This window comes from Elaeis guineensis, chromosome 13, assembly GCF_000442705.2.
Source record: "Elaeis guineensis isolate ETL-2024a chromosome 13, EG11, whole genome shotgun sequence".
In the NCBI taxonomy this organism is placed as follows: Eukaryota; Viridiplantae; Streptophyta; class Magnoliopsida; order Arecales; family Arecaceae; genus Elaeis; species Elaeis guineensis.
Genome location: NC_026005.2, coordinates 7937411 through 7954865, shown reverse-complemented (window position 1 = coordinate 7954865; position 17455 = coordinate 7937411). Strand labels below are relative to the sequence as shown.

General features: G+C 36.4%; 1 protein-coding gene across 2 annotated transcripts; it reads left to right on the top strand.

The window, feature by feature from the left end:
- The first annotated feature begins 1719 nt into the window (after positions 1-1719).
- LOC105033006 (MICOS complex subunit MIC60, mitochondrial) lies at positions 1720-15933 on the top strand. 2 transcript variants are annotated; one of them, XM_010907620.4, is made up of 12 exons: positions 1720-1943; positions 2220-2283; positions 4540-5214; positions 8604-8735; positions 8856-9008; positions 10385-10462; positions 12441-12533; positions 12631-12750; positions 12931-13008; positions 13168-13347; positions 14972-15073; positions 15423-15933. In XM_010907620.4, exons 1-12 carry the CDS (start codon positions 1933-1935, stop codon positions 15651-15653), a joined length of 1917 nt encoding a protein of 638 aa, XP_010905922.1. In that variant the 5' UTR covers positions 1720-1932; the 3' UTR covers positions 15654-15933. The 2 variants fall into 2 exon arrangements, with proteins under 2 accessions (XP_010905922.1, XP_010905923.1); XM_010907621.3 differs by having other exon boundaries at positions 1753-1943; positions 4493-5214.
- The last annotated feature ends 1522 nt before the right edge of the window (positions 15934-17455 follow it).

Here is a 17455-nt window from a genome sequence, read left to right as displayed (position 1 = left end):
ATTTAACTATTATCGATGAAAGATTTATTGTCGCTAATATTTTGATATTTATAATTTAATTTTTTATTTATTTACAATAAAAATATTCATCGTAAATAAGCTTTTTATTATGACAAAACTCTTTTTCCGTCGTTAATAATTTTTAATTACGATAAAAATTTATAATCATCGTAAATATTTTTTTATTACCGACGAAAATATTTTTGCATCGTTGATATGATTATTTACGATGTTAATATTTTTCATCGTAAATAGATTCATCGCTAAAACTCTCTTTCCTTATAGTGATAGTATAATCCTTTGTAAGTTATTTGTATTACACATGCAAAAACTCTACTTACATAGATGAAAATACCAAGATTTCTATTTGATATTTAATTGTAGTCTTTATCTCATATCTATAGTTACGCAACAAAGAATATAGAACAAAACAAAAATGCGAAGAGAGAGAACAATTTTTGAATTGATGTTTGATGTTAAGAAATAAAATTCTTAATTATTATTTACAAAAATCCTAGAGGTTAATGAAAAATATTACTCGAGGAAAACTCTCTCCTAGCAGGAGGCCAAAATGTTAAGACTTGATAATTTTTCTTTTCAACTAAAAAATTACTAATATAACCTTAAGACAATATAAAATTCAAAAAATTTGAATATATGATTGGCAATAAATAATATCTATATCTTATCATCCATATATAAAAAATCTAACCTTTTTTTAAAAAAAATTTATGAGAATACGTACAATAGGAAAAAAGAATTACAAGATAGATATAGCTAATAGTCAACAAATAAGCTTGCACTTGGATGGAGAGAGAGAGAGAGAGATGGAGAGAGAGAAAGATGTGTGTTTTACCGAATCACTATCAAAAATTTTAATATAGATGTCCATAAATTTGACCTAATGTTATATCACGAACCATGTAAAGGGTATCACAAATTCGATTTAGTATTTAAGATCATATCATACTATTTGATTTTTAATCTCGCATTATTATATAAAAAAATAATTTTTTCTAATCTATTCAATATTGAATCTTCTAGTTTTTATTTGGGACATATTTCATTTTTCTAGTTAGAGCTTAAAAAAAAAAAAGAAATCATGCCAATCATGAAAAATGGATTAGTAGTTAACATACCTCACTAGGCTATATAACATCTCGAAGAGATTTTTTAGGGAAAAAAAATTGTGGGGCTGGATTTTTTGTTCTAAATGACCACCTTATTGTTGTTATAAAAATTCACATAAAGTGTGGATTTTTCACCTACTTCCAAATCCAATGACGGAGTTCAAGAATGAAACCTATTGAATGCAATGAACAAATAGTAAAAATATTTATAAAGAGTATATGTTTCAGAAAGTCCTTATCCATCCATCTGTCCAAAAATCTACATACCATGCTGTTGCCATTGAATTCTTGATTTAAGATGATTCGATGCGTAAGCAAGATCACTTCAAATTATATAGCATTTCCTTATAGACATCTTAAAACTGGTAGCACACATCCATAGTTTACGTCATTACATGCCACTCGGCAACTCCAATTGTTGATTCTAAAGTAAATTTTCCCCTAATCCCACACATCCTCATTCCCTACTGGGCTAGGTCCGGGCCTCGGGCCATTTGGCATCTGTAGCGACAAATATCTGTTCGGCTCTCTTCCCGTTTCCCTGCCGATTCCCTTGGAATAGGCTAAGCGAAGCGCCGATGTCGGCCCCTCAGGCTGCCCGAAAGCCTCGTTTAATAAAACCGCCGAGAGAGTCCGCCTCCTCCTTTCGCTTCCCCCAACCCCCCTCTCTCTCCGCGCGAAGCGGTGGTCGGAGAACGAAGAGACGGAAAGAATCCAAGAAGAGAGGAAGAGCAGGAACGAGATCAAGACCTCGGATCCCTTCCCTTCTTCGAATCCGAAGTCTCGTTATCACTTCTCCGCAATGCTGCGAAGGTATTTCGATCTATCTTTCCTCTGCTTGGGATCCAATCTCGATCCTTTGGGGTTTCTGGGGTTTTAATTCGATTATTGCCTTCAAATCTTGATGCTTTACGGTTCTCGTGTTATTGTTGCCATTAAATATTTTGGAAGAAGTTAGATGGGTTTTGTTGCAGATGATGCTATTTTAATGCATGCAGTGGTGGACTTTTGTACTTCTCTTGAAATCAGAGTTTTTAATTTTCTTTGTTCCTTTTGTAATTTATGGATAATTTCGTGCCATCACTATAGGTGCATTTGGAAGCTCTCATCGGGCGAATCCATCAAGAGGAACCCTCGGACAACCATAGCCCAGGTGCATGCCCTTTTCTTGATTACTCTTTTGCTTCTTGATCTTCTTTTGAGCATTGATACTTTGACTAGGCAGGTTTTTGGGCTGAGTAATTTGTGTGGAGTTTATGAAAGAATCACAGATGAGTTTGGTAAAGAAAAGTAATCTCTGAAGGGTGTTGTACAAAGATCTGTAAAACTATAATGATTCTAGAGTTAGCTTATCTAGTTTTGTGGAGAATGAATGTATGAAAACTGTATAATTCTATCAAGTATCTTGAGCAGCTAATATTTTTTAAATTTCATGGATTTAGTTACGATCATCTAAGCTTCAATTTTACATGTGCAACAAAGAGTCCACTTATACCATAACTGTAAAGAAGTGAATGTGTAAGTTTATTGCTGGGATTATCATCCTGTCATGTTCAGTAGCTAATAAAGAGTGGTTGTTGCTGCAGAAAAAATAACATATGGGGCGTAGCATATGTTGTACAAGTGTGGAACCAAAGTTTGGTTTATAATATATGAAGGAGGTGCATAGTTTGTATGAAGGGATTTACATGGCAAAATAGCCATATGTGCGTATCATAACAAATTTACAAGTAATCAAACTGAATATGGTACTATGAAGGGGTTTACACGCTCTATACTCTGTTATCCTTATGCAAAGACATTCTATAGTTGCCAATATGGAGGCAAAATATCGTTTAATTAATAGGTGGGCATTGAAGTGATTCCCTATAGGAGGCTGTTCATGCCTTAACCTATTGTGCTTTGTTGTTTGACATGCACATCCCTGAATTGGTGTCATAGGATGCATAACATAACCAAAACTAACAATTCTTAACCCATTTGTAAGGGTTTGTATATGAGAACCTCTCTTCATTATTTGTTCTAATCTAGACCAAGTATTGACATTTCCTTTTGATGCTCTATGATGTTACCTTTCTCTCAACTTGCTGCTAGGCCTTCTTAAAAATTAAGCCTCTTGCATTATGAGGGCATCTCTTGGCTGTTTGTGTGCATGCAAATATCAATAATTTTTCCTCCATATCCTATCCTATAAGCTTTCCAAAGCATCCTTTGGTTTATCCATCAACATTGTTGTATCTCTGATATCGACCTGTTGGTTGTAGACTCATCATTGTAGACAGGTATTCTATGCCATGCAACAGTTCTTGGGCTGCTTGGTGGTATATTAGATTGATAAATGAGGACTGTATAGAAGACTTATTGGGTTCCCTAGGCATTTTCTTGCTCAGGCATGGAGTGACTGAATGGAGGTAAAGAATGATATCAAGAGATCTTTGAACTGAATTGTAGATTTACCAACATTGTATCAAAGGGGATTACGGACTGTGATGCCAATGATGGTTGACTGAAATGAAGAGCATGTTGGGATATATTTACAGATTGTAATGGGTTAAGCCCATAGATCGGTGGGAATCAAAAGATCACAATCTAGAGAAGGTTATGACAATGTTGAGGCTTTATAGAAAAGCATGATGGAGGTGGTTTGGGGTTTAAGTCATATGTGATGGTTTAAGTGAAGGTGATGGGATGTTGGAAGTATGAAGGATAGGTTTGGGCCATGACAATGAGTGGTTAAGCTAGAATTTTGGTGACATTGCATCCAAATAGATGTCATCATGGCCTTAAGTGAAAGTTTTCTACAATGAAATATACAAGGATATAGAACTATAGAAGCACTCAGTTTCAAACACATTGTGACCAGAAGCAATAAAAAACATGCTTTAAACTTCGTGAATAAGTGCTAACCACTAACATGTAAATCTTGGGCATATAATCGGGGAGTTTTCTCCAATTGTCTTTTCATTGATCAGTAACACATAGTGCAACAAGAAGCACTAAAAATTTGTATTGAATTTCGGGGAAAACTAAGAGCTAACCATTTCTGTGTAAATCTTGGGCATGTACCCTGCATGTCATGGTATATTTGCTGATTGGTGGGTGCTTAAGTTGTATAGTTACAAATACATTCTGGTGGATGTTTAGTAGAAACTGGGCGCAAGGGTTCTTTGGATTTGATGGATGGACTTGCAAAAAAATGGCGAACGTCCAAAATTACTATCGTAATAGCTTATTGCCTGTTTCACAATTAACTGTCATACATGATGGCAGAATCCGTTCAGTGCTTTTGCTGGTTACTCGTCATATCTTTCTTTTGTTTAGTTATTTTTGTTTCTTTATTAATAAGATATCTGCTAATGCAGTTTCATGTATTATCAACTTAACTCATCCTTGTTATCATGGAGAGCAGATGCCCTTTTTACTTTCTTCAAGATATGAATACTCAAATGCTTCTCACCAAAGTTCAACACAGAGACCTGCTCCTGCAAAAGAAACTCCTAATTCAGGGAACCATATCTCAAAAATTGTCCTTGGTAGTGTTGTTGTTGGTGCTGCTGTTATCACAGCTTACAAAATTGGCTTTGTAGATATTAAACTTCCAGATAAACCATCTTCTCCCAATTCTAGTAAGCTAAACAATGTGGGAACCTTAGAGAGTCTCAAGCATTCTGCTGAACAAACAGTTCTTCCAAATAATGAAAAACTGAACACATTAAAACCTGACATGGAGATTGTTGAGAAGCATGATGAACCTGGCCATTCTAAGGATTCGGAGATCAAGAGGGAAGTTGCAGAGATAGCACCTGCAGAGGATTCTCTGTCTGCCAAACAGAATGAATCAGTTAGCCATTCTCAGGAGGCTGTTTCAGTCCTAGGTGGGCAATTAGTTGATTCAGAAATACAGCATGAAGACATTCAGAACATAGATAAGCCTATGGCTCAAACAGAAGCCAGTGTGGAACAGAAGACAAGTGAAGCCTCTGTGGACCAAAATGTAGAAATTAGCAGTTCAGTTGATGTTCTCAAGGAAGCTACTACAAATGTAGCCACTTCTGATCGTGATAATTCATCGGAAATGCCAAAGGTACGAACTTGTTCAGCTAGTAACTTTTTCATTAGATTTACCTTGTTTCTGTTGTCTTTCTTGCTTTAACCATGTTTTGAAGTTTTGTTACTCTTCTGACATAATTTCCGCTTCCAGGGTGTTCAATAAAAACCATTTAAGGTGTAAACTGCCTTGTGCCTTTACTATGTGATTCTTTCCTTGAATTGATGTCATCATCCTAACATTCATGAGAGTTGCTTTGATTGTTGCTGTGTACTATGAAGGCTAAATAGATTATTCTATCTTAACCTTATCTAATGGTTCTAACAAGCTTATCCCTGGTTTGCTTTGATGGATCAAATCATTAAAGTAATATTGATTTCTGCTGAGAACATTTGGTAGCTGTGTCTCGACATTTTCTTCCATCTACCATGAAAATTGAAAGGTAATCTTGGGTAGGATTTTGGCTTGAATGAAACATGAAAGGTCAATTTTTGTGTAAGGAGACTCAGTTATGCAAGTTAAGTTCCTGCAATCAGGAAGCAACTCTCCAAGTTCTCATAAGACTTAGGAAATAAATCCAGACAAAGAGGGAAGAGGGCAAGGTTTGATACAAGGAAGTACATCCATATCTTATGAATTGCAACCTAAAAAGTCAAATTGGCTGCAGATATCTTTTTGTATCACTTTGATAGGGGCGTACTTTGTGTCATTTTTCAGTTTCATTTCTAGTTATGATAGTCGCTGGCTTAAGGTGTATGCTTTCTTCTGTAGTTCCTTGGGAAGTCATAATTTTGTAGAAAGTTATATCGTCTTGCTGCTTTTATATCTCTAGTATATCTGATACCAATTCCTTGGCATGGTGAATGTGGATCTCATGTGCAACATTATGTCCATTTATTCCATTTATCTTGACTTGCCAAATAACATACTATTATTAGATAACTTCAAACTGTAGTAAACTCACCGGTCTCTTTCTGTCCTTCCTATCCAAGAGAGGGAGAAACAAGATGAGTGCACTAGCCAAAAGTTACTAAGTAGTCATCGAGCTACAAAAACGATAGAAAAGTTAACCTTTAACCAGATGTATCGCAACAGTCATGCTTCCTTTCACATGCGCTCAATTACTCATATGGGTTTTGTCTCATATGCCTCACATGTATATGACGCTTGCATAATCTTGCTGATTCCGTAAGTGCTAGTTAATGTTTGATATGTTTTTATTTAAAATCGATACATCCTTGAATCTAGGCACTAATTTATTTTCTTTACCCACCTTGCATTTATAAGAACTCATATGCACCTGAATAGATAATCTGTTATTGCATTTTTAGCTTCCTAAATGGGAGGTTACGAGAAGACTAGGCCATGTTTTTTTTCTTGATGATGCTGGTATACTCATGTAACCCCTTTTAGGCAATTCTCTATCTGATGATTGTGATTAGTTTGAGTTTCAGTAAGAATGATCAATGGGGTAGCCATTTTTGTTGTGTTGAGGAATTCCAATTTTCAATAACATACAGTGACATGCCAGTCACACTTAAGAAGTATAGCTTCTGGCAAGTGCTATCCACATGAGGTGTATAAATAAAAAATCTTAAAGATATAGGCACTTATGATCTGTTTATCAATTTTTTAAATTTATAATTATAATAATTATATTGAAAGTTCAATTTTATTATAAAAAAAAAGTTTAGATGTATTGAGATTTTCGAAGTAGTTAGAATTTCATAATCATCAGGCTGATAAGTGCCAGCTACATCAGTCATGAGGACTGAAGGCCTTGGTATTGACAGTTTTTGGGGGCAATCAGAAGGTGGAAACTGAGGGCAAGGAGTCAACTCAGTTGACGAGGCCAAGTTTCTTGAAGATTCAGCCTATGCTATGTCTGCCATATCGACAGATTAGAAGCATCCAATGACCCCCCTTTGGAGTCTTTGGTAGTCTGGTACTACGGCGGGCTTCATAGACGCTGCCCCAGCCGTGAGTGGTGGCTTATTCTTCTGCCTCGTCGAAGAGAAACGAACCTGGGCTTGTGAACTGCAGCCTTTATCTTCTTTGGTGCAGGAATTTTGGTCTTCAACACTAGCTGAACATGAGGAATTGAAGGGGCTGCAGAGATAAGGATCAGTCAGAAATTGTTCTGCAGAAACACTTACTCATTTCAGTCAAAGAGAAAAACCGGCGCCCTTGACTGAGGGTGGAGACTCATCGGCAGTTGGGTGCGAACCAGAGGGCATATTTGATACTGAGTCAAGAGGAGTGTTGACATTGATATGGACCAAGATGGTGGAAGCATGTTCATGCGAATATTAGTTATGTGAGCCTTCAGACCAACTTAGAAATTCTCCAGTTATGCTAGGCTGAAGGTCAAGGGGGACAAAGTAGTAATCTAGGCATGGCTGCATGTGGAAAAAGTCAACCTGTGTGATCCAATGTGGCTCAGAAATAAGGAGCCGATCAACAACTGATGCATTCCAAGAGTAGAGGGGCGGACAAGGGATATCTTGGATGAGACCAAATTGATGAGCAAAGATAGTGGGGAGTAGGGTTTAATCGAGCACTTATTACTAAGCAATCTATATATTATTTAGCCAACATGGAGGTCTATAGGAACTCAAAGGCCTCTTCATAGAACTTCTACAGCGTCGATCTTGGCTGAGAACATGAAAATACCAATTAGGCTAGTTCAGGGAATGGGTCAGGTGCACTGATGATTCTCTTTTCCTCTCTTATATTTAAAATTTGGACCCCATGTCAGTTTCATGTTATGGAGTCTGGTTTCAGCATTGTATATTCTAATAAGGAGAGAGTGAGATGGGGAATCAGGCTCTCTCTTTAGTCAGTGCAACTCCCCAATGATGTGGCCCCACTTTATTTAAAAAGGAGAAAAAAAGATGCCTTATTGCACATATTTTTCTAAGAAGGGGAGTGCTCTCTCTCTTTGTCTCTCTCTAAGTGTCGGCATGGGCCATAGGCTTCACAACTAGAGGCCAGCTATGCATGTTGACTCCAGGAGTTTCAATTATATATGGTAGATGGTAGATATACAGCTGAAATACCTGAACTTTGTAGCAAGAATCTTCAGGTTAGGGTTGGACATGCGCTTCCGAATCTCATTGGAACTTGTCCTTGCAGCTGCTTTCCAAATTTTTTTTATTAATTTTTATTAAAAGATCCACTTCATTGTACCACACCTAACTTGCTTCCAGTATACAGGACACCAGATGCTTGTGGTTTGTGATCATGTCTGCAGAACCTTAATTCTAAGAGCGTAGTTTCATGCGCAATGCCTTAAATAATTACTATCTTAACACAGAAAGCATGGTCCTGGATAACTTTGTCATTCAATGGTTCACCTGGTTATTAGAATCCACACTTTGGCCCATTCCCTGTTTGAATTGATAAATTTAGTTGCCTCCTTGCAGACTTCACTAAATGCTGAAACAGAGGCCCCGACACCCCTCTCCCAATCATATTCTCTTCAAGATGAAGTGAACCCTGACATTTCCAGAAAAGAGGGTGCAGATGCCTTAGCAATGTTTTCTAAGAATAAAGAGGTTATTTCATGGCAAGAACTTTTACCATTCTACATGTGTTTTCTACTGTTTTGATGCTTAGTGCACATCATTTTTGCCTTTCAAAAAGCTCTTGCTTACTTTTTTTTTTTGATGATGAAGGCTTCAGTTGCCACAAGTGAAAAACCGGAGGACCAGAAAACTTCTGAACATGGAAAAATAATACTTGATTTAATAGATGCTATTCATTCTGCTGAAAGAAAGCAAGCTGAATCAGATGCTTATATCTTTGCTGAAGAGAAAAGGAAGCTCAAGGTTAGGTTTCTTGCATGATCCTTTGAACTTATTTGCAAATCTAAATTCTTGTTGCTCATCTGTCTTTCTGTGCGATCATCTGTTTCAGTATTATGTGGACTTTCTCTAGCAATGATGGTATGGCGCATGCAAAGGAAAGTATAAAACACAACTCATCCGATAAGAAAAAGATATCCAAATAATGATACATAATATATTACTGAAAAATGATAAAAAACTATATCAAACTTTCTTTAGGTTTTTTTTTTTCATATTTTTTTTTTTGAAAAAAATATGGATACATTTTCCTAGAATAAATATGTATTGCTTCTGCATGACACAATTTAATGATTGAATTCCTTTAGTGTGTTCTTTGCTTTGATATTTAGTTAATTTAAAAATCATAAATTACTACATTTCCTTCCAAGCTACTGATCATAATCTATTCAGAATGATTTTTGTTCAAACTCCACTGTCTCTTTTGTTTGGTGTTACCATAATGTAGAATGCCTCTAAAACCCATAGTTTCTTACCTTAAATTTTGTTTTGACCAATGCACTTTTTCCAGATCAATTTCATGTTGCCTCTACGTTACACAATTAAACTATAGAAGTCCTCTATTCATTTTTTGTTTTGATATTTTTCTAGGTAAGAAATCACATTACCTTTCTTTCTCAATAATCTAGTGATCTGAAATCAGTCAATAATTTTGTTCGAACTCTTTTGTTTCTGAATGATGCAGTTAGTTGATCTTTTAATGGTAGATATTTTTTCTTTCTTAAAGGGATGTATATGTTTTAGTGATCTTGTTGCTTTATGAAGTTCTCCATTGATCAATGATCCATATTGCGCCTTTAAATATATATGCCAATTTGCAAGAACCACACCAAAAGATCACGTTCATATTGATGTCAAAGTGACATTCCATTCAGTTATTTTGTACGTGCCTTTATATGTATCCATCATATCATATTTTTGAAAGAAATGATTCACAGCACCAAACTAATATGTCGGCTCAGATAATGGCCTGGTGCACCAGGCCCTTGCCAATGTGGGGCCTAAGGAGGGTTAGATGGATGCTGCCTTACCCCTGCATGTGGAAAAAGCTGTTCGTGTTTTTCAAACACATGACCTCCAAGTCATGATGGATCAACTTTACTGTTGCACCAAGGCTCACCCTCTAATGTGTAGGCTTAGATAAGGAAACAAAAGCCTTTTCCTCCTTGAAAAGCAACAAGGAACATGTTTTGCTTTTAAGAATTGGTTCAGAAGGGGGAAGCAACGCAAGCATTTATGGGAGAATGGGAGATTTATTGAGAGATTAATATTCTTCATACTTCATAAGTACTGTCATTTTTCTTTTTTTCTTTTTGTTTAATCAATCTGTTTCGCTTCAGGAAAAATATGAAAAGGATCTGAAGGATGCAAGGGCCAGAGAACTTATGTATGCTGAAGAGGCAGCAATTTTGGAAAAGGTATTAGAACATTTATGATCTTGATTTTGTAAAATGTTAGTTTCTCTTATATATGTTGCACATTTGATCATTGTGGCTTTCATTCTTCTTTAAAAAAAATGCAATGTTATAGCAGTTTTCTTCTTCCTGATTCTTTACATATGGATATGCTTTTGTTTAATTCTTTAGTGTTACCCTTGGATATAATTTTACAGGTTTACTTATATCAGTGTTACTTGTCGTTGGATAGCAATATGCTCCTAGCATAATGTTTATTATCACAGTGTGTTCAGTTGGTTTCAGATGGCAGATAGGGAAAATACTAAATAAAAATATGCACTATAGTAAGAAAGCAATTGTTGTTCAGTGACTATATGGTTCTCAAAAAAAACTCATGCACTTTTGACAGACGTCTGTATTCCTATTATTGGTCATGGTGCTATACTTGCAATATTATAGCTTTCAACATAATTAACTTGTCACATCATTTCTCTCTCTCTTTATCACAAGTAGAGCTATACAATTCTATCAGTTCAAGGATGTTTTCTCTTAGTTTACTCTGCAACAGGGAAAACTATAATGAAAAGCTCATAGACATCATAATATTATAGTATTTATCCACTGATTCGTGATAATGTTCATTAGGACAGTGACATTCAAGGCCTATCATTGGATAATCTCTTGTTTCTATTAAAATTTGGGTGATGCATATATTATTCTGTAAGTTTTTATTCTAGAGCATTATTTGAATCATATTCTACTTAGCGATGCTAAAGGGTATGGTCTCTGACCATTGATTTTTGAATATCTAAATGTACATGGGATGCTAATGAATTTTGCATCTTTCAGTGATTTTTGTACCAAATTATCTTTTTCATGTGATGCAACTAGAACAGTGAGGTTCAGTAATTGCACTGCCATGATTTTATAATGTTTGATTACAAGGGGTGCTACTGACATTAAGGAGCAGAGGTGCAACGGAGAAAGGTAGAAATTTGTGAGCCAATGGAATTCTTCATGGCTTAGCTCACTGTAGACGGTTCTTATTTGTTGTAATATGTGCATCGGCAAGGCCATTCCAAAATGGGCATCTCCTTTGTAAATAGTGTTGAAACTACTTGTATATAGTTAGAGAGGGATGAGAGGCAAGGCAGAATGCAATGACTTTATTTAGTACATAAGTTTCTTTGTGTTTCTTACAAGTCCTTAAAATTGTCATAAGTCTTGCCATAAGTCTCTCTCTCTCTCTCTGTGTGTGTGTGTGTGTCTTATACATCCTCCTAAAACATGTATTAGATTTGGGCAACTCGAAATATTCTGATCGATGTCTTTGTGGCTTTTTGTCTATTAAAGGTTCATCTATGTACACATATACACGTACATGTAAATGTCCATCGGCATATTCTGAACTAAACATTGCAAAGATTAAAATGTAAAAGCAGAAATGTTTTCTTTTAGGTATGAATACATTCATGGAATCCTACAAACTATTTTGTAGAGGAGAAACTGATGATGGACCAGTTAAATTGTATACATATGCAATGAAGACCGCATGTAAGATAATAAGATACCAGAACACTAGCATGTTCATGCGTTTGTGTGTTTGAGGGAGGGAGGTATCTTGCATCATAAATTTCTTCCATCATGCAAAAAGAATGGTTACAGATAATACTAATAAAGAAGGAAAAGTTGTCAAACTTCCATTTTTCATAATGTTTTCCTTCCAAAATTTCAAATGTGTTCCACTATGATAGCCTCTAATCAATTAAAGTATTTAACACGGATATATGGCACCATGGCTTGTTTCGAGCTTAACCCAATACTGGCGTAGACATATGAGTAAATAGCTATCTACAGTTAGTCTTTTGCCATAACCCATTGGTAAACTTAAATGCTGTTTTAAGAATTATTTTGGGAGTATGTATATCAAATCATCAAAATGATCGATTAACATGTTTGGGTAGAATATGTTACCTTGTTTTGTTAAACTATGTTTCAGGAGTTAAACAAAGAGAAGGCAAAGGCAGCAGCTACAATAAAGTCACTTCAAGAAAATGCTGAACAGAATCTTCGAGAGGAATTGAAACACAAGGTAAGCATTGCTAAATTATTTTGACAAACTACTTGAATTTCCATTTCTTTACAGATGCAAAAGTAAAACAAAACTCTTTACTCTTTGCTTCTTGCAGGATGAAGAAACTGATATGAAGCTTAAGAAAGTTCAGGAGTTGGCAAACGCCGAATTAGCTGCAGCTATTTCAAAGGAGAAAGCATCCCAGATAGAAAAAATTGCTGAAGCAGACCTTAATGTGTGTTTTATGCTGTTGCAATTGGCATATGCGAATACTCTTTTTTGTATCACCATTTTTCCCTGTTAAAATGCATTTATGAATTGTAGGCTAGAATGCCCTTTTTTCATTCCATCACCAGTATCCTTGGTATGTTCTTGGAAAGTTTGTAGGGTGATTTATGTATTTTGGCTCTTGTAGATCAATGCCTTGTGCATGGCATTCTATGCAAGATCTGAAGAAGCCCGCCAGACTCACTCTGTTCACAAGCTTGCATTGGTGCGTTCTATGTTAATATGTACTGGATTTATATTTGTATCAGTTTACCTGAAAATTTCTTAAAATGTTCAAGCTTTGATTTATTATATTTGTAATATTACAACTTCCAGGTTGTCTGTGAAAAATGTATTTGACTCCACTAATGTTAGAGCCATACAGGGTACACTTGCTTTGGAAGATGCTCTGTCTAAAGGTCTGCCAATTCAAGCAGAGGTAGCTGCACTGCGCAAGTCTCTAGAAGGCATTGACAAAGAATCTCTTCTAGATTTTGCACTTACATCTCTTCCAGAAGAAATATTAAACTATGGTTCAAGTACCCATATGCAATTGAATCAAAAGGCAAGTCAGATTATTCTCCTAGACTTATGGATGCTTAGCTTGCATTTTTATTGCTCTTGCTACTGCTTATTTGCTGCTTTTGTAGATTTCTGTTAAGTGTGTCTTAGCTACTATTGGCAAAACTGATTTCACGTATTTGTTGTATTTTAATCAGTGATAGAACTTCTTGGTGATGGAACTTTCTATGTCATTTATATTTATTTGAAGACTAGTAATCTCTCTATTCTTCTTTTCCTCTGCACAATTTTTTATGATGGTCAATTGATATTGATCTACATTACCGGTATGTCAATTGAGAGGTGTTTGCTGATCTGTATTTTGTCTTTTATTACAATAATGGTATATATTCATTTGCTTGTTGATTATGTCATGAGGGGATCTGAAAATCCCATGAGAAGATGATATGGTTTTGAACTTGCTAATATAGCATCATTCTTGTGTTGCAGAAGTTCCAATTGTGAGCAAACGAGGGCCTTTCCTTTAGTGCTATTATATTTTCAAGTCCATGCCTTTGGTACAACCATCAAGAGGCTTTACTGGCATGCTAAACTGGAAGCTTCGCAGACTCATCTGAACCTGTATTTGGTCCCACATAGGTTGCATGTTGGGAGGATCATTGGTACTTAAGACCAATATGGATCCAAAGTAATAATATTTTAGTTAGCACTTCTTTATTGATGTCATGGGGCATTACAAATGATATCAAAGTAGGCCCAGCTCAAGGTCCATGTGCATCTAGGGGCAACATAATGTGGGTCCTTGCATGGCTAACACATGCTGGTCATAATATTTTTCTGATTGGACCCTTTTCTAGTGAGAATGCAAGGGTTAAATGGATGAGCGTGTAAGGATTCATGTAGGCATGTACTTAATCCCATGTTGGTTGTGCATTGGAGAGATCTTGGGTACTTAAGTAGGGCTAGGGATCTTAAATGGTGACTTTTATGTAGCCTTCTCCCTGACTGGATCACATTACAACACCTTTCAGAGGTTTATCAGTTCAACCTTTCATGGTGCTTTGTGGTCAAACCATATGCATGAGCAATAACCTTTTTATCGTTGATATGGAATCCATTATTGCCCCATCCACAAGAGGCATATATCAGGTTCATATCCTATCTTTAAAGAATAAAAAGTGCTTTCACGGGAAAAGCACATTCATGAATGAAATTGTTAGCATTACCAACTTAAACATCAAATGAAATATTCCAATATCAGGTCATTTGGTTCTAGTCAATGCCTGTCTGTATCACTGAGTACGGTATCCTTCTGGGACAGCAAGATATTTTACTGTTTCAATGAACACATACCATTTCCTCTCGACATTTCGTGTGATGGCCACTGATAAATGTTCCTGTGATTCTGTCCATTACTATTGTGTGCATGCTAACCTGTTGGACAATTGCATAGAATTTTTGGAGGTTATCCCTTGTTTCATGAATATGTGAGGTTAGACTAATTGATGGCACTTGATTAATCATGATTTCCACTTTTGCTTAGCCTTCTGTTTTCTTTTGGTTTATCAAAACTCCAAAAAGCTGATGCTTAACATGCCTCTTGATTCAAAGATGTGTTTTTTGAACTGCTCTTTAGTACCTGATTCAGAGACAGCTTTTCGTTGCAGTTTGATTCCTTAAAGCGAAACCTTCGGCATTTTAGCCTTATCCCAGCTGGTGGCGGTGGCATGCTCACTCATGCTGTAGCTCATTTTGCATCTTCAATAAAGGTAAAATATTGTAGCAGCATCATGCTTTAAAGAAGGGATGTGTGTGATCTACCATGGTAAATGTTACATAAAAAACTATATATGGATTTGGAGTTAAACCCTCTTCGATCTGGTTGTTATTTGTTGGGCTGGTAACTTGGCATCTCGTCATTGGGCTGGTGGATTGCTTAATCCTGTCATGCTGAGGTTATCATATTTGCTGACGGTTTGCCAATGCAATAATGTAGCTACCTGTGGGTCTAGAATGATTGAATCATTTACTTGACTGATCATAGAACTTATATAATCTGTGAGATATTAATCGTGAACTTGAGTGTGCTTCTGATTCTTTCTTTTCCATTTTTTTCAGATGAAGGAAGATCAATCTGGAGCAGGCATTGAGTCAGTCATCAGTAAAGTAGAGAACTTTTTGGTAGAGGGAAAACTTGCAGAAGCAGCAGATGCCCTGGAAGGAGGAGTCCATGGTAGCCAAGCAGAGGAAATCGTCATTGAGTGGGTGACACAAGCAAGGAATCGTGCTATCGCGGAGCAAGCACTTTCTCTGCTTCAATCATACGCCACATCTATTACCTTTGCCTAGTTTTGATACACCGATACAGTTCCTCAGTCCCCGTTCCAATGATCCGTGTGGGTCCTTTTTGTTTATGTTACCAACCATCACGCTTCCAGTTCTGCTTGCTGCTTGAGTATTCAGTCTGGTTGGACTGAGAGCATAGAGAAACTTTTAACTAATAAAAATTTTTTCATTTCAACTTTAGGGCTCATTGCCCGATGTGAGATGGAAATTCAAATACAATTTATAAATGAGTGAAATTTTTGTATAAATCATAACAAGGAAATGCAAAGTTGTGATTTCAGCATGTTGTTTGCTCAAGCTGCTTACGTTATCTGCATTGGAAAGGGGCCGGTACGTTCTCATTAGCCATGCTTTATAAATCCTTTGGCTAAGTTCATTGGAGGTAGATTTGGACCGGAGAGGGCCTGTTTACCAATGCCGCTGTCTGCGATTGGTATGATGGCCATGGTGGAGCCCATTGTAGCAGATGGGCAGTGTCTCAATATCTCCATCCAATTGTGGCCGGTCCACTAGAAATTCCCTATATCCCTACCCTACTCCGAATTCGTAGTTTCCATCGCCTGTTTCGGATCGAGTCTTGAGATGTTGATGACGGATTAGAAAAGCCATGAACAGATGCTTTACACCATTATTCTGGATAATTGTTGCATCCTCTGTTTTACTATTTGTGTCGGAGGATTGATCATAAGTTGGAAGATAGTTAGAGCATTATATGTCTTGTCCTTATACTCAATTTTGTTACAAGTCTCGTAACATTTTCTGATACACGTAATAGCCGCCAACTAAAAGGCCACATATTTTCCGTCTTTGTTAGAGACGTTGCTCCAATCACAGCCCATCATGATTGGAACTCCTTGCTTGTTTGGACAATTGGTGGTACTATTTTTATATTCCGGGATGATGGTTTGCATTATTTTCCCTTGGTTCCGAAGCAAATCAAGCATGGGAACATATTTACATAACTAGAACGATCTTTAGGTGTCTTCAACATGGAACCATGCTTTATTCGATAATGTATGATAGATCGTATGAAATTGACTTGGATGTGACTGCTAAAATCCCTTTAAATGAGCAATTAAGTACAACTCAATCTGTCAACCAATTTAGTCACCATCTGCGAATCCGAAGTTGCCTCCTTGAAGCCCTTGTAGCACATGATAAAACATTTTAATCAGCTCCTTGCCATCTTTATTTGGTTCTCCAAAGTTGAAGTTGTCACATCATTTATAATAGATATCTATAAGCTGAAAATGTTTCTTTGGGATTTTTAGTTCAACCAATCCTTCATGGCACATCGGATGCACGTGGGAAGAAAGCATGTCTTATTTACACATTATTAGTCCATGAATAACCTCAACTGTTCATGGTAAAGCTCTTCTGTTAAGCATGCTGGCATGATTTTTGTTGTTTTGGATTCCATTTGTAAAGTTTCAAGCAAATTGATGGCTTATATCAGAAAAATGCTTGAATAGTAATAGATCATTTAGTAATAATATTATTACTCTAAATTCTTAAAACAGTCAAAATGGATCCCAAAGATGTGAAAATTATTGAGGATTAAAAAAAAATCATTTTGCAACAGCCTTCACCTCGCTTCATAATCTGGTCATCCACATGATCTTATCTCTCCATGGTCTTGTGCTCTCCAAGCTAAACAAGCACTGTAATTATTGCCATGTCCTTGCAATTTTCAATGTTTATGATTTAATCGCATCAACCAATCAAACATCGGCTTGTTTCATACCACCGCGCTGAAAAGAAAAAAAAGGAAACGAGGGGGAGAAAAGCGACATAAAAGCGTTACT